General features: G+C 37.5%; 1 protein-coding gene across 3 annotated transcripts in view; it reads left to right on the forward strand.

Annotated features, from left to right (window-relative positions):
• Positions 1–23,341, forward strand: part of OLFM3 (olfactomedin 3) — a 222,479-nt gene that overhangs the window by 154,508 nt on the left and 44,630 nt on the right. For 2 of the 3 annotated variants that reach the window (XM_070786019.1, XM_019958391.2), the window contains exon 2: positions 22,557–22,703. In XM_070786019.1, coding sequence (XP_070642120.1) covers positions 22,557–22,703 — 147 coding nt within the window. Of the gene's footprint in view, positions 1–9,391; positions 9,637–22,556; positions 22,704–23,341 lie in introns of those variants that run through there. The other variant, XM_019958389.2, reaches the window with a different exon arrangement.

The following is a 23,341-nucleotide window of genomic DNA, read 5'->3' on the forward strand; positions in this document are numbered from 1 at the left end:
GAATCACTCTTAGAAGAAAAAGCTATTAATGATGTGCACATGAATGACATACATTTTGAACAGAAGTTATGAACAATCTCCAGCTTTAAATTCAATAACTTCTTGAAAACTTTAAGGACCACAGTAGGAGGTCAACTATAGCATTAGCATGCATGAATGTTCAGAAAAAGGAACTTTTATTTTGTTTTTTCTTAAATAGCGTTGAATGAGTAGAGAGGTAAAACATAAAACTTCCAAATTGGAAATGTAAAATACTAGAATTATCTGTGCTTAAATTGTAGCCATACAGCCTAGGGAACACGTCAGAATCACAGGAGAGTGGAAGATGAAAAGAAGGGAGAGAAAAAAGGGAGAAGGGAAAGCAGGGAGGGGGGAGGGGGAAAGAGAATACAATGCAAAGATGATCTGCTTTCAATAATGGCAATATCTCAACACTCTTCACGCTATACTGTGTCTTCATATCTTTTAGCAGACACTTGACAAGAAGCCTCTACACTAGAATTAAATTTTCAGCCATATGCTTTATGACTCAGATTATGTATAAATATTAGAATTCAAACTTACTGCTGATTGACATGTAATTTTAAATACAGTTTTCTTGATAATTCAATGTCCTTTAAGAGTTTTGATATTTCTATCGCATCACCTCCTTCTCAGAGAAAATGCTGTTTTCACAATAATGTTCACTTTTTCTAGTCTCTTTTTCACTCAGTAGCCCTATATTGTTATGGTTTAAGTAAATATAATGGGTTTAAAATTGGAAGAGAAGTAAAAATGTAAAGTACTAGCACAAATGGTGAATATTAACAAAGGAAGGGCTGAAGAATATAATTCTCTACTTTTTGAAGCATAAAACAAAATTCCTGTGACTTAAATTTTATTTTGGGGTCCATAGTAAATGACACTGTCCATTTCCTGGAGTGAAAAATTCAGAAAATTAGAGCTAAACTTTTAAAACCAGTTCAAGCACTATATTTTTCCTGGCCATTTCACTATGAGGTACCGTCTCCTTTTCTTTTACTCCTCCAGTACGTCTATAAGATCGGAACCATTTAGCTCATGTGTGCATGTTTGTTTATACTCTGTTACATTCCCAGATTGGTAAATTACCCAAAAGATGACGCTGTACCCAATCAATCTTGCATTTTTCAGTATAGTACTCTTTCTGGACCAAGGAATATATTGAATATCTAATAAATGTTTAGTAGATTAGTGTCTTTAAAAGTCAATGACAAGATAATGACATACTTCTGCTTGTTTTTCTAACAACAATTTATTATCAGAAATTCATTATCAATAATTTATTATCAGAAAATAATACATAATTAATCTGGGAAATACAGAGAGAATAAAAAAAAATTAAGAAGCAGAAAAAAGTATTTGATTTCAATAACAAGAGACAACCTCTATCAACACTGTTTTCCTTTTCTTATCCATTGTCAAGTTCATACATATGTCACTGGACTCCTTTTAGATGAGTATTCACAAAGGCAACTATTTCTAAGTTAAGTTACTTATGCCCTCCTAAAACTGTTTCTACAAGGCCAGTAGTTCTTAAATGTGTTGACACAGAAAAGGACAAGGGAATGAGGTAATGAGTTTGTGCAGCATCATTTATGTGATATTTATTTTAACGACCTGGCCTTAACTGTTTTACTGACCGCCTTTCATAGAACTACATAACTCTTATGACACTTTCAGTGACAAAGCTTGCCTGATGTTTCAAGTTCAGATCTTTAAACATTTATGTTTAACTATGTTTGTCTGCTGGATCTTTCTTGAAAAATTACGGAACAACCTTGACTACACATACTGAGGAGGGGACAATGCTGACAAATAAGTAGCTAATGCTGCTACATATACACTAACTCTCCAGAGCTCCTGCTATTTCTGTGAATTTGCTAAAAAGCAGTCTACAAATGTAATCTTCTCTTATACTCTGAGGTTCAGAGTTATTTACTACTACCAGAATTTTAGTTCCAGCTAAACATTTCAAATGTCAAGAGGGAGATATGCTTTAAGAAACAACTTACAACCTTATAGAAAATTGCACGTCTCAAGATTCAATTTTATTCTTTCATGTTACCACTGGGATAGTCTTCTTTCTGATCACCAGGCAATTTTCCAACCTCTTTTGGGATTTCTCTTCCTAAACAATTTCTTCCAGAAAAGATCTTGGCAATAATCTGACACTTCAGTTTGCCCTTATAAGCTGGGTGAGTTAGAAAAATCTGAAAATAGATTCCAAAGAAAATGAAGCAGGGAGTGAACACTTACCTGAGAGTCAGTGTCTCCCTGATGACAGCCTTGCTCTGTCACATTCAAAGATGAACTCAATAAGTGAAAATATGTTACTTTTAATTTTTATGTTCAGCTTTAAGTATTCATTTACTGAGATCATGCAATGACTTCACTGCAATGCTTCCCCCAAATAATCCCAATTTTTTAAAAAAGATAAAGTTTGAAATTAGTAGTTGCTTTAATACTGTTATTGTATGTGTGTGTGCATAACACTTAAGAGCATACTTAGAACATGACAGCTGGGGTTCAAATACTACACTTACCCTTAATTAGCTGTGTGACCTCAGCTAGCTTACTTAGTGAAGTCAGTGAAGTTACTCAGTCGTGTCTGACTCTTTGCAACCCCATGGACTGTAGCCTACCAGGCTCCTCTGTCCATGGGATTTTCCAGGCAAGAGTACTTGAGTGGGTTGCCATTTCCTTCTCCAGGGGATCTTCCAACACAGGGATCGAACCCGAGTCTCCCGCATTGTAAACAGACACTTTTACCATCTGAGCCACCAGGGAAGTCCTAGCTTACTTAACCTTACAGTATCTCAGTTCCTCATCTACAAACTGGTTATAGTACCAATACCAACCTCATAGAGGTCATGTGAGAACTAAATGAATTCATACAAATGAAGTTCTAAGAACAGTGCCAGGCAGACAGGCTTAAATAAGAAGCTCCTCAAAGCTGGCCTATGGGATGTATATGTTTTAAATCCTTTCTAGGATATTGTGAGCAGTCATTCCCTTTGAATCAATCATATTAGAATTAAGAATATTTTCCACTTTTAAAACTCTTAAATCTAAACCTTTCTATCAGTAATTTATACAAAGTTTGGTGATCTTCACTTCCTCATTGCTAACAATTTCTGTCTCTATTCTTTCTTCTATAACTGTGGGGAAAAGATAAACATCTTTTGCACTAGAATAATGATGACAAATACTGATTGTGCACCCCTTGTTTTCCAGGTCTTGTGATAAGGGTTATATATGCAGATGATTATTTCATCCCCACAAATTCCTAAGGAATCAGATTCTCTTATTATCCCCAATTTATACCCAGGGTCTGGACAGTCACACAGCTAGCCATCTAGTCTAGTAGCGTCAAAGCAGAAAGTAAGGAAGGGCCTGTGTGACTGCAAAGATCAAACCTGGGCTCTTAAATATGGCACTGTATCATGGAATGGACTATACAGGAAATTCAGTTTAATTTCTTAATTTCCCAGTAGAACAACCTGGAGCAAGGCAATGAGGAAGATGATGCAGAATTTAAGTCTTTTGCCTTATAGTCTGAGGGGCTCTCTTTGTACCACTTTGTATCCTCCTTCCATCTAGCTCAATCCTAGATTTATATTTTCTCACTTCTTCAATTTTGAGTAGAAAGAGGAAAAAACCATGTTTGCCCTGAATATATTCCTCCCCCACACATCCATTTTTTTCTCCTTTGAAGTAGCAACAACAGCTGCCAACAGAGGATCCCCCGGGCTTATACAGCATCAGTCAGCTTCACAGATGAAGGCAAAGATAAGAAGACAGAAATCCCTCCTTTAGAGAACTTTGCTAATGTTTTTCACTCAATTCATTCTTTCTCAGTGAACAGTTTTAAGACAACACTGAAACCTCAAGGCAAGAATGGCAAAGCACTGAATTCCAGGAGCCACAAGTAGTCCCTAATTGATTGCCAAGGGACAAATGAAAGGAAGTCAAGTGAATGGACACTCAGATCTCCATCTTCTCCAATTCATTTTATTTAAACCCATCCTTTCCATAGCCTACAGTCTCTTCCATCTCACCCTGTGTTATCAGAGACAAACTTCATTAGCCAAAGGCAAAAGGGAAAGAAGACTGCTTTCATATTTATTTAGGGTTCCAGTGACTTGAGGCGTATCAGGAGAAGTCAGAATACGAGTTAGAGACAGGACTTGTTGGCTTACACCAGAAGTGCTTGCATTCTAAATCTCAATTTTGGAAGGAACAAACGTTCTTAACTTTTAAGTATAAACTATCTTTATACTCAGGTATATGTTCATTATGCAGACACAAACACACACATGCAAAATGCAATAATATTACTCTGGCTTATTTTGCAAAAAATAGAGCGGTGCTTTATTTCAATTTTTGCATTTAAAAGGGTCTCCTTTTAACATGAGGGAAATTCAAGGACAAAACAGTAGTATATTAATTTGTGCACACATTTACTAGGCATGTACTGCCATGTACTAGGCACTCTCCTAGGCATAGAAAATACCCCAGTGAACAAAATAGGCAACATTCCTGCTTTCCTGAAGCTTTATTTCTAGGGGAGAAACCAAGTAAAAAACAAGATGAATAATTATATAGGATCTTAACCTGTGGTAAATTCTATGGGAAAAAAAAAAAAGTACAAATCAGCAAAGGATAACATGAAATGATTAGATGAAAAGTGTAGCAATCTGAGACAGCATAGTCAGCAAAGATTTTATAAGAAAGTGATCTTTGAATTAAAACAGAAAGGAAGTGAGAAGACATTTGAGAAACTGGAATTCCGCCAGAGAAGAGCAATTCCAAAAGCCCTGAGGTAGAAAATTATCTTGCATCCCTGAAGAACGAGAGTGACTCCATTGAAGAGAATGAAGGGAAGGGTTATAAGAAATGAGATTAGAGAAGTAAGAGAAAGCAGATTATGCAGACCCTTACGATCATGCTAAACATTTTTGCTTTAGCCAGGGTGCAATAGGAATCTAGTAAATAACTTAAAGTAGAAGAATAATATAATCTGACTTGTAACTTAACAGAATCACTTTGATTCAAATCAGATCAGTCACTCAGTCGTGTCCGACTCTTCTCGACCCCATGAATCGCAGCACGCCAGGCCTCCCTCTCCATCACCAACTCCTGGAGTTCACTGAGACTCACGTCCATCGAGTCAGTGATGCCATCCAGCCATCTCATCCTCTGTCGTCCCCTTCTCCTCCTGCCCCCAGTCCCTCCCAGCATCAGAGTCTTTTCCAATGAGTCAACTCTTCGCATGAGGTGGCCAAAGTACTGGAGTTTCAGCTTTAGCATCATTCCTGGGGATTACAAAAGGACTGAAATGGTACAAGGTCAATAACTGGTGGCTCTTGTAACAGATGAAAAGATGATGATGACTTGGAGCAGCCTGGTAGCAGTGAGTGTGATGTGAAACAGTGAATGTTGGGTATATTTTGAAAGTAGAGATGAAAAGATATGCTGTTGAAACTGATAAGATGTGAAAAATAAAATAAAAAGTTAAGGTTGAAATCTAACTTTTCAACGATGGAGCTGAAATAAAGAAGAATTTAGGAATGATTGCATGTATATAATTGTTTGGTTTATTTCTTTTGTTTTGTTCACTAGAGAGCAGAAAGGCATATCAGAAGCTCATTTTTTTTAACATGTTCAATTTAAGATGTCTATTAACCATCCAAGTGGAGATGTCAAGTAGATAATTGGATATACAGGTCTGAATTGATAGGAGAGGTTTGTGAGGAAGAAATGAATTTGGGAGTCATTAGCATATAGATGAAGAAGCATCAACAAATGTGACTGAGAAAGAGCTGTCAGAAAGTAGAAGGAAAACTAGGTGAATGTGGTATCCTTCAAGTAGTGGGATGCGGTGGGAGCGTGGGAGGGAGGCTAAACAGAGGGGATATATGTATACGTACAGCTGATTTGTTGTATAGCAGAAACTAACAACATTATAAGGCATTTATAATCTAATAATAAAAAAATGAAAAAAAATATTTCAAGGAGGAGAAAGTAACTGACGAATGCTATTCATAGGTCAAGAAAGTTGAGAACTAAGAACTGACTGCTGGATCTAGCAATGTGGTATTATCCATAGCCTTGATAAAAGTAGTATCGAGTGGAGCAGAGAAGTAGGAACAAAAACTTGCCATTAATGAAAGTTTTTGTTCACTAGGGAAAGATAAATTTAAAATAGTGAATACAGACAACTCTCAAGAAGATATGCTGCAAAGGGATAGTGAGTAATAGGGGAAATAAATGAAGAGAAAACAGGATCAGGAACGTATGGCTTACTTTGCTATTTTTAAAGAAAAGCATATAGGAAATTATGTATATGTAATTAAATATAGAGATTGTCTGAATTAAAGTCTAAATAAAATTTTTAGTAGTTTTAACACTATATTATAAAATTAACCATTTTTGTTATCTAAGTAGGACACATTATTATATTATGAGGTCATTAAGTTTGCATGGTCTAATGAAATGTAACTCTTTTCTGAAGAGTTGTGGTATGTGAGTACCTCACCATCCAGGGATTCTCTACCACAGGCAACTAACATCCAGTATATAACAATAAAATCTACTGTCTCTCTAAAGTCATACGTCTACTTGTATTACTACCTTGATGAGCAACATTCACCACCCAAATTCCCAAACCTGGAAATTCCCCCAAGCAACTTCCTCTCCTAGACTTCTCACATCTATTTAATCACTAAGTGCTATTAATTTCACCCCAATTCTTTATGGAATCCATCCTTTTAAATTCCACTGACAGTATTCTAGGAAATCACTTCCTGACCAAATTACGAGAATATGCTCCTAAAGTGATGCTCTTACCTCTGATATGCTTTGTTGTTTCTACAACCCCATCTGCCTATCCCAAATCATAAAAATGCCAATGTGATAAACTCAGACACAAAACAAATGACTTCAGAGCCCTGCTTAAGACTCCTGAATTACATCCAAGATAATGTCCAAACATCTTTGGTTGACCCTGAAGCCCTGGGAGTTGGTAACTGCTAGTATTTCCAGGCTCATTTCTTGCTACTTCCTCCATCAACATTCACACCATGCTTGTATTAATAGAGCTTCTGTAACCACTGGGTTTCTAGTCCTGAACACAGGTTGTTACATCTATATAGAAAAATCAGCTCCCCCCATCTGCAAATGAGAACTCAACCTATAAAATGGAAATTATAATCAATTTACTAGATTATGAGACAAATGCAAACTGTTTAACCTTAACAAATCATAGCTATGTTTTATTTTCCATAACTAACAATTATCATAATTTAAGCTTTTTTTCTTTCAGTGTGTGCCTTTTAAATCTGTTTTTCTGAAAACACATTATGGCTTTTATGTTGTTTATAAACATTATCAAACCATAAAGTTTCACTGTTGTTTTCTTTTAGTTCTTCAGTGCAGGTATTTGCATTTCTGGGAAATTATAAGAAGGCTTCCAATTATATTGTATTTTTCTTCATTTCTCTTTAATTTGCAAATAAGAGTACCGATTTCCCCTGACATTCATGCTATTAGTCTTCTAAGGATGCTATTATTTTGTTGACTGATAGTTCATTAATAAGTATAATTATCATCCGACATGTTGCATCTTAAATTATCCAGTAATTGCACGTATATTAGTTTTCAATTTTGTAAATTAAGTTCTTGAAAAGACACTCTTCTCTTTTTTTTACCAGGTAATTTTTTAAAGAATTAGATTTGTGAATCTACTTTATGTTTTGTTACTGCCATATTGTAATAATAATGTCAAATTTCATAGTCCTTTCCATGAATACTCTTATTTAATATTATGTTTAATATATAAACTATTGTGCTTTTACGTTAAATTTACCATATGATACAATTTTTGAAAAAGACAAAACTAAGAAGTATTTGGTTTTATGGGCACTGTGGTTAAACAATAAGGGCCAGCTGAAATCATCTGAAGGAAAAAACGTAGCCTGGATTTCAAGGTAATATATGCAAGAAAGATTTGAGGGGTCTCAGTACTCACCCCAGTTTAAAGCTGTTTTTAAGGATAAAGGCACACGCCTCTATAAATATATATATATACATATATATTTAAATTTTATTAAAGATATTTTCTTTATTTCTTCTGCCAAACTGTTGAAGAAAATATATATTTCTTTCTAGATATAAATAATTACAGAATTCTCCTAAGGAATCAAAACATATTTTTTTCTTTTTTATAATATTTCTTTTCATTTAATTTTCGTTCAGCCATATTTCTCTTCATGTCTTCTCTCTGCATTTTTATTTTAAATCACATATATTATATAAGACAGAGGCCTCTGATTTATACCATCTGGGACCTGAGATTTGGATGTGGGCAATTTTGTAGTATTTATAAAAAGAATATATTAAAATTACCCATAAGCCCAAATTCAATACACACACTTACCAACATAACTCTAATAAACAGATCATTGGATTTTAAAGCTAGACGAGGCCTTCGAGAGCAGAGAATCCAACCTCTACTCATTGAAGGAAAACAAAGTGAAGCTAAGGAGTTTTAATTCACTGATCAGTCACTCAACTAACTAAAAGAGAACAAGGAATTAGACCCTAAGATTCCCTGAAGCCAAGTCCTGTGCGTTTTTAATGTTCTCTCATGATATAGACTTCCAATATTAGTCTGTCACTCTGCACAAGGTGAAAATAGATTTAACTGAGTTTGCTGTGTGCCTGTGAAGCTGCTAAGCATTCATTCATGAAAGCAAAACTGGGAACCTATGAAATTTCATTATCAGAAGCCTTTTTCCAAGGCTGCCTTTTCTGTCTGCTCACATGTTATATGCCTAGGGCAGTGTCCTCCACAGGCAGTAGCTATCAATCCCTGACAATTTTTTTAAGAAGCAACAGTGCTAATTTTAGGCTACTATATTAAAGAAAATAACAATTTCTTACACAGTATCTAATGATCTTGGATATTCTTTGCAGATTTTATTTTCATGTTTTGTCTAAAACCACTTTTTCCATGCTCAGAGAAATCTGTAGACAGTAAGTTTGGAGTTTGAAACGTGTGCTGTGACAGACCTCAATTAAGAGGGTTTTTTTGTTGTTTTTATGAAGAATAAGGAACAGCAGATTATCCTGATAGAAATCCCAGAGGCAGTGAACTCTTCATGGTAACTGACTACAGTGGAGCAGGAAAAGCTCAAGTTTCCTCCTCCGTTTATCCTTATGCTCTAAAAATTACCAACGAAGCCCCATCAAGAATATTTTGTGTGATGATCCAGCAAAGTATGCAGTAAAGGAGGAAAAGGAAGAACAGGGCACTTCCCGAGAGGGTGGGGGAAAGAGGTTCTGTGAGCTTTCCCGCGTGATTAGAGCTAAGGAAGTTGATCTCTTTTCATGCCGTGGATGTGGCTGCTGCAGTCACGCCTCCCGCTGCCAGCCCAGCACCAGGATCTTAATCAGTCACTATGAAAACTCATTAGCTCCACAGCAATGAGCCTTCCACTGCTGAAGCTTGGCGCTGTGCTTAGTACCATGGCAATGATCTCAAACTGGATGTCCCAAACTCTCCCATCCTTGGTAGGACTGAACACCACGAGGCTATCAACGCCAGATACCTTAGTAAGTCACTCTGGTGGGTTTGGCTGTCTTGGGAAGTAAGTGCATTAAAACAGTGGGCTTTTTTTTTTTTTTTTTAATAAACTGCAAAGGCTGAGATTTTGCTTCTCTATTCACAGGTCTACTTCAACGATACAGTATTTATGTGGTAACTATAGTCATGGCTATTCTTTTATGAACACTTTAAAGTTACATCAAAGAATAAATGAACTGCCTGAGAAATTAGCTGTGACAGGAAATACTAGATTCATTAAATTCTTAATGAAAAGCTTTATTTTATATTATTCTGAGGTTTTAAAGGATTCTTTCTTTTTAAAGTATGTTTTGTTTCTTATGATTTCACTTCTTTTAACATATGTAAAATCCTCATAATTTGTCCTACAGAGTATGCTACAGAGTATATTCTAGCTAATCTAGTTTTACTATAGCAGGCTCTTCTTCAGAATTCAATTCCTGTGTTTGAAATGTATTCAGTCAGAGAAACCAATCTGTACTAAATATGAATGAATAATAATAAAAAAAAAAGTTCAACAATTTAAAGCCTGACCAAAAAAAAAACCTTTTTTTTTTTTTTTTGAGCTAACAATCATGAACAACAGAAAACTTACTTAATACAATCATCTCCCTGTGTTGTTTGATAAAGACTTCTCCTGTCACAAGTTTAACTCCTGTACTCCTGTAGTTTTTGCTCATTAATGTTTTTTTAACCCTTCCCACATGATAACAAATGTCTTTTCTCATAGTTTATGAAACATGGTTTAGTTAGCAATACCCGAAAATGTTTCAAATAAAAACTATTGTTTTGTCAAATAGAAGGTTACAAATTAAAATAGAAGGAATATCCTAGAAAAACAATTTCTATGTTAGCAAATAAAAATTACAGAAATCATTAGTATTGGGAGTCCTTTGCTTTTTTTTAATCTGTTTTTATCATTGGACTGCTCCAACAGATCAGAAAAAGTCAGATACTTCAAAAGAAAAAAAAGCAATTCGCCTTTAAGACCTGTTTGCAGTTACTACTAATAATTACTCTATCAATCAATGTATAATTAACTGAGTAGAGTCAGATCAAATTAATTACATAATTTGCCAGCAACACCCAGTGCTCAGGGCACCAGCAGAGCACACGTGAGGCACAGTGTGACCTGCTTTCACATCTTAACCTCCCTCAGTCACCGCTGCTGCCTCAGTGTTTCCATGATTGAGAATGCCCTCCTTCCCTGTATGATGTGTGTGGCAGGAAGGATGTAAAAGGGATTATTCATAGTTATAAAGAAAGCATATAACACAAGCTTATTAATGTGGCAGCAATAAGCAATGACAAAACAAAAAATGTAAACTATTTAATATTTACCGAACCAAGTATCTTCAATGTTCAAGTACCTGGTGATTTTTAACTACTTAGTTTTTGAATTAACTCTTTCAGGAAATGAACCATTGAAGCAATTCATGAACAAATTATATTTCAAACATGGGACCTTGGTTCTGATATATATATATATTTTTGCATCTATAGATATTGGTTTGGTTATCTTCTATTTATTGTTGATGGAGGAGAATCAACTTTCCAAAGATTCGTTTAGGATTTCTTACTCATTTATGAGTTTAAAGTAAATTCATTCCTTTACTTTCTGATTAGCAATCTTGGTTGAAAAATATAAAATATTGGTATGGCCTACAAATGTTCTGACACAACCGAATCTTGCTTTGAGTGACAAAAAACAAACTAAAATTCAGAGAAGTTTACACTATGGTGTTCACTGCTGCTGCTGCTGCTGCTAAGTCGATTTAGTCGTGTCCGACTATGTGCGACCCCAGAGACGGCAGTCCACCAGGCTCCCCCGTCCCTGGAATTCTCTAGGCAAGAACACTGGAGTGGGTTGCCATTTCCTCCTCCAATGCATAAAAGTGAAAAGTGAAAGTGAAGTCGCTCAGTCGTGTCCGACTCCTTAGCAACCCAATGGACTGCAGACTACCAGACTCCTCTGTCCATGGGATTTTCCAGGCAAGAGTACTGGAGTGGGGTGCCATTGCCTTCTCCATGCTATTCACTAGAATGGAGAAATCAGGTTACAAAAGTGTATGCGAGTGAGTGTGTATGTGTTTCTATGTGCATGTTTTACAGAAGTGCAAACTTTACAGAAGTACTTTCTCCATCTTAACTATACAAGATAATTGCTCATATCTTAGGATTCCTATGGTGAAAAATGAATGAATATATATTTCCTAGATTAAGATCATTAAATGTTAACACTGGAAAAGATCTTAAAAACTATCCAGGCCAGTTATTTTTGCATTACTTTTGGCAGTGGTGCCTCTTTTTTTTTTTTTTTAAATTAAAACTTATGTAATACATGCAGAATAAATATTTGTTGAATGAATCTTGAAGTGGAAATCTAATATATAAAACAGGTTATGGGTCAAAAAATAAATGATGGAGGAGTGAGGCCTTACTGGGCCTCTACCATCTGTTCCCTCCCCACATAATCAACCCCCTTCCCTGATCAAAATACCTCCAAGGGAACCTTAAAACTCTCAGGAGCTTAGCTGGAAATATGACTGGTCTAATCCAACCTCCTTATTCTGCAAGTGGGAAGACTGACTTGCAGTCTAAATGTGTATGCAACTAAAAAGAGTTCCCCTCTCTGGTTAATGGCAGAGCCAAGGGTGGAAGCAAGCCACCTGACTGCAGTCCTGGCCAGGGAAGTCATCTCACACACCTGTGCTCTCCCTACTCCTCCCGGACCCTGGTGCCACATGAGATTCTCTCTACCCAGTAGACAATTCCCTTTGTAGCAAGCAGAGCTATGATGTCCAGCCCTTCTCAAACTCTATCTATATTCACTTTAGGTGGTACAAATGATATAAGCCTGAAACATCCCCCAAAATGAATGAATGAATAAATAAATAAATAAATAATGTTCAGTCACTCAGTCGTGTCTGATTCTGTGCGACCCCATGGTCCCAGCACACCTGGCTTCCCTGTCCTTCTCTATTACCTGGAGTTTGTTCAAACTCTTATCCATTGAGTTGGTGATACCAGCTCAAATAAATAAATAGTGCAGGTCTTAACATTTGTTTTATGAGAGTCTGTGGGATGCACAGATGGCAAAAAATGCAGATTTACACAAATATGGATATGGTCTTTCAGAGGTAGTGTACATTTGATTGCTCAAAAGCTTAAACAGGTTTTTAAATTTCCAAGATATTTTTGTTAGTAAGTAAGTTAAACACAGCTCCTTATTAGGGGAAAAAGCTCTCTGTTTCTCTTAGAATCTTGAAACGTGCCTTTATCCTTCTCTTTGGCCCTGTTTTCTTTTCCTTCTAATTGTTCCAGCCTTCGGAGGAGCTGTTGTCTGCAAAGGCAAAGCCTTGGCTCTGAAAAAGCTCAGGCTCCCTCTGGCACATCTCTCTGATGCAGAGTAACTTCCCCCTGAGGCTGAGCTTCTGAGAAATCCCCCATGCTGTGGATTCCACACCAGGAAGAACCTGGTAAAAAGCAATTAGATAAGCACAGGACATTCGGCTCACACCAGCTGTTCTCAGTCAGCCCCACCGCTGTGGTGGAAGAGGCCTCGAGGGGACCTTGGGCATAAGTGATTTGTTTTGCTACATTTTCAAATAGCTTCTCCTCACAAATAACTACTTCAGTGAGGCAGTCACTTTTAAGTTCTGGAAAAGGAGTAGACTACCTAACACAAACTCTCAAAGCTTTCCAACTTTCTTAACTCACCAATTTTATTTTCCGTTCTGGATGAAAATATCTGACTTCTCTGTTTTGTACCACTATTTTACTCCCCCAAATCCTTAGGCAATGTCCATTTTATGAAAGACCAACTAAACACATTAAGGAGATGGATGAGAGAACAGAATGGTAAATCTTGAAAGACACAGAGAATGTGATAATTGCCTTTCTAGAGTAGAATTGTGAAGTAGGTAAGAGAGTAGATTTATTCCTGTTTAATGGCACCCCACTCCAGTACTCTTGCCTGGAAAATCCCATGGGTGGAGGCACCTGGAAGGCTGCAGTCCATGGGGTCGCTAAGAGTCAGACCCGACTGAGCGACTTCACTTTCACTTTTCATTTTCATGCATTGGAGAAGGAAATGGCAACCCACTCCAGTGTTCTTGCCTGGAGAATCCCAGGGACGGGGGAGCCTGGTGGACTGCCCTCTACGGGGTCGCACAGAGTCGGACACGACTGAAGCGACTTAACAGCAGCAGCATCAAGTACTTAAAAAAGTAGGGCCAAAGGGGAAAATTACAAAGAGATCCAGTCCTTCAGGTTTCCACCAATGAAAGGGACTGCCTATGAAAAACTGAAACTCCTATCATGCAGCGTTTAAGTGGAAACACAACCAGAATACACAGAAGTGCCACTGAGTGGAAAGACAGTCCCAGGTACGACTTCTAAGTCTTTCCCAACTCTGTCATTGTGATTTCCAGAATACGAGCAGAAATGATCAACCAACCTAACTTTGATGATGCCTTCAGTCTTTTAACTGTTTGTTCTGTATTTATAGTTGTTTTTCATAGAGCTCTGAGGTTCTCTTCAGTGAAGAATATACATTTCTTATTTCAGTTCCAACTAGTCTCATAAGAAATGGGAAGAGAACTGCAATGCAGTGACATCTTTATTAACACATCCTCCATAACACAGCTTCTTTTAGCAGGGTCTGTCAGCATCTCTGTAATTTCTGTCCTCACATTTCTTTGCTCCCCACAACTAAAGCCATTAGCATGCTAAACCACATTTCATTATCCGAAACCAAACGTATCCTCAGACAGAAAATTTATAAGGAGTTTTCATCAGGTATCTCCTCTAATGCATCAGGTATCTCCTACTGTAAATCAAACAGGTTTTAGTAAACAGATTTTTTCCTACTTTATTTTCCCCTGCCTGTACACCACTTTTAGTAGCTAAAGCCCTTATTCTTTTTGCCTCAGTCTGTACTTTTAAGAAATGCCCAGGCACTCAGCATAAAACCTGAGACCTAGCAATGTGCAACTAGTTGATTCTGTCCTCTTCAAAGGATCAGGATTCTGTCCCTTCACCTGCCTGTGCACTTGTGTCCTGCCAAGACTACTGCTAACCACTCCTCTAGAGTTCCAATTTCTGCCTGTTTCCACAATTTGGATAATGCCGTCCACCTGCCTGGGTACACATCCTCTACAGTTTTTTCAGCTATTGGTGAATGGACAAAGGCACTTATCTGCAGGGCATAAACATAAAGAGCTCTGGGCTGAAAACTGGAGAAAAACTGGTATAAGTCCCATAGATGCCACTTACTAAACAGGTGACTTGGAAAAAAATTGCTTAAGTTCTTTGAATTTCAGATACCTCATAAATAAGATGATGCCTATTCCTAAGGATAGGTGGTTCAAAAGAAGTGAAACAAATACAAGAGAAGGGATCTTAGAAAAAGAAAAATATGCTGAAATATACAATAATTTTACTTTTACCCCAGTCTTCAGGATCTTTCTTTTCTGTTACAAAGCCCTTGAAGTTCTGAGAGCTTCTCATGCAGTAATAGCTCTATATTTATAAAGCATAGGTTTGTAACTAAATTATAAACAAAAAACCCCAACTTGAAATCCGATTGTTAAAATTATCATTTTAATTCTCCTCTTTAGAGCATTCTTAAATATTTCATGAGTTTGTAATATTAAAAACTGCTAAATAGTTCATTTAGTTCTTCTAATTAACACAAAAGGTTCAGAGAACTGCATCAGTAATCACTGTGCATAGCAATGCTTTGGGTAGTAATAAACCCCTGCACCCTCCAGGTCCAAGCAGTCAGCTCCTTGGGAGTTCAGAAAATGCTATGAGGATCATCATCACTATACAAAAAAGGGAATTTCAGACAACTGGTGGTGCAGTGTGGTGGTTAAACTTTCAAACTCTGATGCCAGACTGCAAGTATGCAAATCCAAGCTTTGCTGATTACCACCATCATGACCTTGAGCAAATTTCTTACTGTCTCAAATTCGCAGTTTCCTCACCTGTAAAATGGGCAGAATGATACCATCTGGTCCATAGAGTTACTGTGATATGCAAAGGCAGTAACGCATGTGAACTGCCAACTGAAGACTAGGAGCTCCATAAATGTTTCTATTACTATTACATGAGGTTCATGTTGACACTTGAGGAATCATTTTTCTTTTTAAGTTAAAATGGGAGCAGGTCTTTTCTCATTGGTATCTAAAACCCATCTAAATATAACTCTCTACCCGAGGTCTTAGTTGGTTTTATTTTTACCCTCTTTTCAATGCCAGTATGGGTGCCACAAATGAGGACACTAGAGCTACTCACAAAGCTTCCTTCATTCATCACTAAACCTGACACAGAAATCTCTATCAAACCCACACAACTGTCAAGCCCTCATCTTTTATACTAGCTTATTTCTCTTTTGAGTTACCTTTTCTTGCCAAAGAGGTAAGCTGCCAAAGTTGAGATCATTCAAACTAACTCTGTATAGATAAGGCCAGGGTTCTTCTCAATAATACTTAGAAGAAGACAATTGAACGTACAAACAAGACCAGAGTCTATTCTTATTAAGCTGACACTTCAGGAAGAATGATAAATGAACATCAAATTCTACTCACCTTTTCTGCTTCCCTCATTCCAGAGAGCAACTGACACCTTGCCCAGATGTGATAAGCTTCTCACTGGTTAGCCAAACACCTGGCAAGCAAATATCAATATTAATGCTGCCAGGTTTAATAATCAGTATTTGCACTGCTGTTAAAGATATGTCAGTATTATAATTGTGCGGCCCCTTTTCCTTTATACAAAAGCTAAACACATTCTAGTGAGAAGCCTTAGTTTTCTGACACATTTGAGATTTGTGTCCAATGTCAAGAGCAGCTTAGTTGAAACTATAGGACCTATGTCAAGATATATTTGTTCCACACAGTCATTCAGCTTAAACCTTTAATTATATCATTAAAAGTACTCTGCTAAGCTGTGAAAGGTTGTTGTTGAATCACGCAAAGACACCGGGATTTTTGGCCCCCGGAGGAGATTGAATTCAATCCAGGGCCAGAGACTTGATCGCTCAGAGCTTTTGTGTAATGAAGTTTTATTAAAGTATAAAGGAGATAGAGAAAGCTTCTGACATAGGCATCAGAAGGGGGCAGAAGAGTACCCTCCTGCTAGTCTCCAGCTGGATGTCATATAGTCCCTAGAAGTCTGTTAATGAAAGAAAGGAATGTCTTAAAACTCAGAATGGCACCAGGCCCCTCACCCATAAGATATATTTTGGGATAATCTTGGCACCAAATGATTTATCCTGGGCCATAGAATGATTAACTTGAATCTTGAAGGGTAGACCACCATACAAATTGTCTCATTTACATAGATTAGGGGAACAATATCTGAGTATAACATACTGGTTTGTCAAGTAGGTTCTGAGCCAAGAGGCTGAACCGACTTGAAGACAGAGTTTGGGGTAAATGCATAGTACATTAGCATAGCTTAAGACAAACATTTCCATAAGAAAAAGGCATTGGTTAACTTCAGGTGAAACCAGGTGTCATTATGGCAACACAGTATTTTAAGAGAAACCTTTTAAATTTGTATAGAGAAGGAAAAAATATCGCTAGTTTGTTTCCTCCTGCTGCTTAAGAGAGAGAAAAATGTCTGACACTTACAGGCTATTTTCTCCGTTTTGAGATCCCTGGCCTTCCTGCCTGTTACCCTCTCAGCTGTACCTATCCCCATTCTGTAGATAATCTCTTTGCATTTTTCTTCTTATTAAAAAAAAAAAAAAAGACTATCTTTAAGATCCTATCTATTCTAGTCATATATAATTCTAAGTACATTTTTTCTATCCTAATCAGTAGTCAGGCATAAACGCTAGAAAGAAGGAGCAAGGGGAATGGAAAAAAAAAAAAAAGAAGTGGTAATGAATCCAACAGCCCAGAAATAAATGGCAGCACAGGATACTTCTATGAATTATCTGAAAAAGGAGATTAAAAGGTAGGTTTGGTATCAGTTGCTTTTCATTACAGACCAAGGACAAGGACTATGACATCTGAATTTCATAAGTTTAAAATTTATAGCCTCTGCATGATTGGTGTTGGAATGACTTTAAGCACCCTGTAGTGATTATCTCTAAAGCTCTTGAAAAAAAAAAACCTGTGTGTTGGTTGATGGTATGTGATAAGCTATGGCCTGGGAGAGAATAGGAGAGTATATCTGTTCTGCAAATTCCAAGACAGTAGATTCTACAGCAGCTCTGTGTAGAGAGTTCAGCCAGGCTGAGTTTGCTTAAGAATCTGCTTCCTACCAAGTAAAGTGCCTCAGTATACATTTAGGCAAACACACCACTGCAGTTACACCAAGCATTATGCAAAATAGTTCTCTGCTGGTCACCATTCACCTCCTTGTTTCTAACCCCCCTCAGTCCTTCTCTCATCCTCCTTTGTTCTAGTCCCTTCAGCCTGAGTCTTTAAATACCTTCTTTTATAGACAAAATGCATCTCTCTCTTCTCCTGATCATTTAAGAAATACCTCCTTTTATTTTGATTCCCTGGGAAACATAGAGGAGAAGGCAAAGAAAAGCCGAAGAATTTCAAATCCCAGTTGCAGAAGTTAGTCAGAGCTTAGCTAGAAAGAGGCCCACCAATTTATCTAGTATTTTCACAGGAGAAAGAAACTCAGACGCAAACTGGATAGTCTGTCTATGTAACATCTGTTATGTAGTTTTTTCAGTATCCATATGATTGACCTTTAAGAATAATTATCTAGATGTTCAGCATCATATTAATATGGCCATAACATTGGAATTAACAGCAAGACAATATAGCTATACAGTCTAATAAGGGAGCCACTGTGGCTACTGGAATGTGGCTAGTCCAAATTGAGGTATGCCATGAGAGTAAAATGCACAATCAATTTCAAACAGTGTACAAAAAAGGAGGAAAAACAATGTAAAATATCTCACGAATATTTTTTATATTGATTATACATGTTGTATATATATGTATATATATAATATTTGTATATATCAGGTTAAATAAAATATATTATTAAATTAATTTCACTTATATCCTTTGATTTTTTTAAACCTGCCCACTAGAAAATTTAAAATTATCCATGTGGCTCTCAATCTATTAAACAGTACCACTCTTGCTTCATACAAAACTCTACTGCATATAAGCTGCACATTCTTAAGCAGGTTAACTAACTTTCTCTTCTGTGAAATGGGAATAACTATTATTCCTGATTCTTGGCATCCTTGATTGTATCCTTCCATTAGCAAGTCAATGCATGTGAGCTGTCCCTTGGAATAGGGTCTAATCTTGAGCAGGCAGCATTCCTCAGCCTCAACAAACCCCAGAGAAAACTCAGTTGAGGGTCAAGCCTCTGATACCCTCAGCAGTTGGAGGAATGAAAAAGAGTCTCTCTGAAAACTGCCTCAAGGCAACCACAATTTCTGATTGTCAATGCAGAATCTACGCTCAAAGCACAGCTCTTCTGAAAAATAACTAGGCAAAAATGAGTTACTTATTTTTGTACTTGATAGAATGTAATTAATATAGCAGACAGGAAATAGCCAATATATCCCATAGTTGGATATAGACTAATATTTAAACAAGACATAAGAAAGATAGATAATACTACTAGACAATGCATATTAAATGTCCAGTGAATAGTACAGAAAATCCTTCAGAAGAGGCTGAAACCATGTCTCAGTCTCAGATGCTCAGATCAGATCAGATCAGTCGCTCAGTCATGTCCGACTCTTTGCGACCCCATGAATCACAGCACACCAGGCCTCCCTGTCCATCACCAACTCCCAGAGTTCACTCAGACTCACGTCCATCGAGTCAGTGATGCCATCCAGCCATCTCATCCTCTGTTGTCCCCTTCTCCTCCTGCCCCCAATCCCTCCCAGCATCAGAGTCTTTTCCAATGAGTCAACTCTTCACATGAGGTGGTCAAAGTACTGGAGTTTCAGCTTTAGCATCATTCCTTCCAAAGAAATCCCAGGGCTGATCTCCTTCAGAATGGACTGGTTGGATCTCCTTGCAGTCCAAGGGACTCTCAAGAGTCTTCTCCAACACCACAGTTCAAAAGCATCAATTCTTTGGTGCTCAGCTTTCTTCACAGTCCAACTCTCACATCCATATGACCACAGGAAAACCATAGCCTTGACTAGACGGACCTTTGTTGGCAAAGTAATGTCTCTGCTTTTGAATATGCTATCTAGGTTGGTCATAACTTTCCTTCCAAGGAGTAAGTGTCTTTTAATTTCATGGCTGCAGTCACCATCTGCAGTGATTTTGGAGCCCAGAAAAATAAAGTCTGACGCTGTCTCCACTGTTTCCCCATCTATTTCCCATGAAGTGGTGGGACCGGAAGCCATGATCTTCATTTTCTGAATGTTGAGCGTTAAGCCAACTTTTTCACTCTCCACTTTCACTTTCATCAAGAAGCTTTTGAGTTTCTCTTCACTTTCTGTCATAAGGGTGGTGTCATCTGCATATCTGAGGTTATTGATATTTCTCCTGGCAATCTTGATTCCAGTTTGTGTTTCTTCCAGTCCAGCGTTTCTCATGTTGTACTCTGCGTATAAGTTAAATAAACAGGGTGACAATATACAGCCTTGACGAACTCCTTTTCCTATTTGGAACCAGTCTGTTGTTCCATGTCTAGTTCTAACTGTTGCTTCCTGACCTGCATACAAATTTCTCAAGAGGCAGGTCAGGTGGTCTGGTATTCCCATCTCTTTCAGAATTTTCCACAGTTTATTGTGATCCACACAGTCAAAGGCTTTGGCATGGTCAATAAAGCAGAAATAAATGTTTTTCTGGAACTCTTTTGCTTTTTCTATGATCCAGCGGATGTTGGCAATTTGATCTCTGGTTCCTCTGCCTTTTCTAAAACCAGCTTGAACATCAGGAAGTTCACGGTTCACATATTGCTGAAGCCTGGGCCACTGCTGAGTTTTCCAAATTTGTTGGCATATTGAGCGCAGCACTTTCACAGCATCATCTTTCAGGATTTGGAATAGCTCAACTGGAATTCCATCACCTCCACTAGCTTTGTTCGTAGTGATGCTTTCTAAGGCCCACTTGACTTCACATTCCAGGATGTCTGGCTCTAGGTCAGTGATCACACCATTGTGATTAACTGGGTCGTGAAGATCTTTTTTGTACAGTTCTTCTGTGTATTCTTGCCATCTCTTCTTAATATCTTCTGCTTCTGTTAGGTCCATACCATTTCTGTCCTTTATCGAGCTCATCTTTGCATGAAATGTTCCTTTGGTATCTCTGACTTTCTTGAAGAGATCCCTAGTCTTTCCCATTCTGTTGTTTTCCTCTATTTCTTTGCATTGATCGCTGAAGAAGGCTTTCTTATCTCTTCTTGCTATTCTTTGGAACTCTGCATTCAGATGTTTATATCTTTCCTTTTCTCCTTTGCTTTTCATTTCTCTTCTTTTCATAGCTATTTGTAAGGCCTCCCCAGACAGCCATTTTGCTTTTTTGCATTTCTTTTCCATGGGAATGGTCTTGATCCCTGTCTCCTGTACAATGTCATGAACCTCATTCCATAGTTCATCAGGCACTCTATCAGATGCTCAGTTGTGTCCAAGTCTTTGAGACCCCCAAGGACTATAGCCTGCCACAGTCCTCTGTCCATGGGATTTTCCTGGCAAGAATACTGGAGTGGATTGCTATTTCCTCCTCCAGAGGACATTCCTGACCGAGGGACTGAACCCATGTCTCCCATGTCCCTTGCATTGTAGGTGGATTCTTTACCACTAAGCCACCAGGGAAACCATAAAGTGAAACTGAAACTCTCTCAGTCATGTCCGACTCTTTGCCAACCCATGGACTAGACAGTCCGTAGAATTTTCCAGGCAAGAATACTAGTGTGTGCAGCCATTTCCTTCTCCAAAGGATCTTCCCAACCCAGGGATCGAACCCAGGTCTCCTGCATTGCAAGTGGATTCTTTACAGCTTAGCCACCAGGGAATCCCAAGGGGAAACCATAAGGGCTGAATAATTGAAGGTTTATTAGGGAGGTATTTCAAATAGAACAAAATGAGTAAAATATACAAAGGTGTGAATCTAGGTGGGCATGCTTTCAGGACACACCAAGACCAATTTGGATGGAAAAAAGTTTCTTATAGGAAGATACAGGGGGTAAAACTAGAAACATAAATAGGAGGCAGACTGCAATAGAACAGAAACATCATTTTGAGATAAGCTTCTAGGGAGGCAGGTGATAAGTGCATAAAAGTAATCTGGGAAGATCAATATTGCCAGAGTAATTTGGCCTCTGCCAAAATACTATCTTTAACTCCTCTGAGACTCTATATCCTTTGCGAAACAATGTTGGTCTAATTACTTTTACCCTATGTTCTCAGGTGATACCTTTCCAGCTTTATTAATAATTGACCCTTCAATACATAGGAAGCTCTCTGGGAGAGAATTTTGCTTCAGAAGATTACCCATGAACTATAATCATAAAATATATATATATACTACTAATTACCATTTGTGTTGAAAAAGACAAACTAACAGATCTTATGCAGAAAGACTGGTGATATGTGACTAAGTATTTAGCAGATACTTCTAAAGTTGCATTAAAATGTCCAAATATGACAGAAAGCATTAGGGAGTGGTGTAGGATAAACAATCAATAATATACAGTCAAAATCAATAATATGGAACCAAAAGAAAAAGGTGGAGTCTCCTTCTGTCCATTGAAAAGGAAGTTGTAAGTGAATGAACATGTGCTGCCTACTTGAATTGTTCAATCTCGTTTTTAACTTAGAGAAAAACTATTTAAGAGAAAACTATTTAGAGAAAAACTGTAAAAATAAAAAGATACTTTGCCTAAAATTATGCAAATTCATGCTCTCTTTAACTCTCTGTGTGTTTTGTATGTTTGCTGTTGGTTTCCTCAGACTCAGATTAGTCCCAAAGAAGGGTGGCAGGTATATAGCTCAGCACAGGATCCTGATGGACGATGCATTTGCACAGTGGTTGCTCCAGAACAAAACCTGTGTTCCCGGGATGCCAAAAGCAGGCAGCTTCGCCAGCTGCTGGAAAAGGTAGGTGTCCTCTATCCCCTGTGAATATTCTTACTGAAATCTACCATTCTTTGTAAAGGAAATATGGGAAAGCAGGTTAGCGTAAGGAGGAGTCTTTCAATTTTTCCCCCTTCTCAAATAAATGTTTTACCCCCTTGAAAGCAGTACCTCAAGATTCCTGCTCTACTGTTCTATTTATGACTCTTACTGTTTCCAATCTTGCTCTAAGACTAATTTCCATCATATTTCTCAATATCCAATTGATCTCCCCTTAAGAAAAAAAAACAGTACAAAGCCTTATTCCTGTGTCAGAAATTTAGCCTCAGCTGTCAAGATCACACTAAACTCATTGAGCTCATACTTTTGGATCTCATTAACAACCTTGCAAGGAAGTAAAAATAATGGCATACAATATGCAAGCTATCTGGACAGATAATGAATAATTCTAAGTATTTATCATCATCCTCTAAGTCATTCCTTTGAACATTAAGTTCTTCAATTTCATTCAAGAGCATTCTCTCCATATAATTTACTTAAGCTGGATCCATAACAATCAAATGCAGAATGCCCTTGATTTATTCTCTTTCACAGATGAAAGTCATCTCATGAAAGGTTATTTATGTTTAGTTTAGAGACAAAAGAAAAAAAACAATGAATGG

This window comes from Bos indicus, chromosome 3 (genome assembly GCF_029378745.1).
Source record: "Bos indicus isolate NIAB-ARS_2022 breed Sahiwal x Tharparkar chromosome 3, NIAB-ARS_B.indTharparkar_mat_pri_1.0, whole genome shotgun sequence".
NCBI classification, from domain to species: Eukaryota; Metazoa; Chordata; class Mammalia; order Artiodactyla; family Bovidae; genus Bos; species Bos indicus.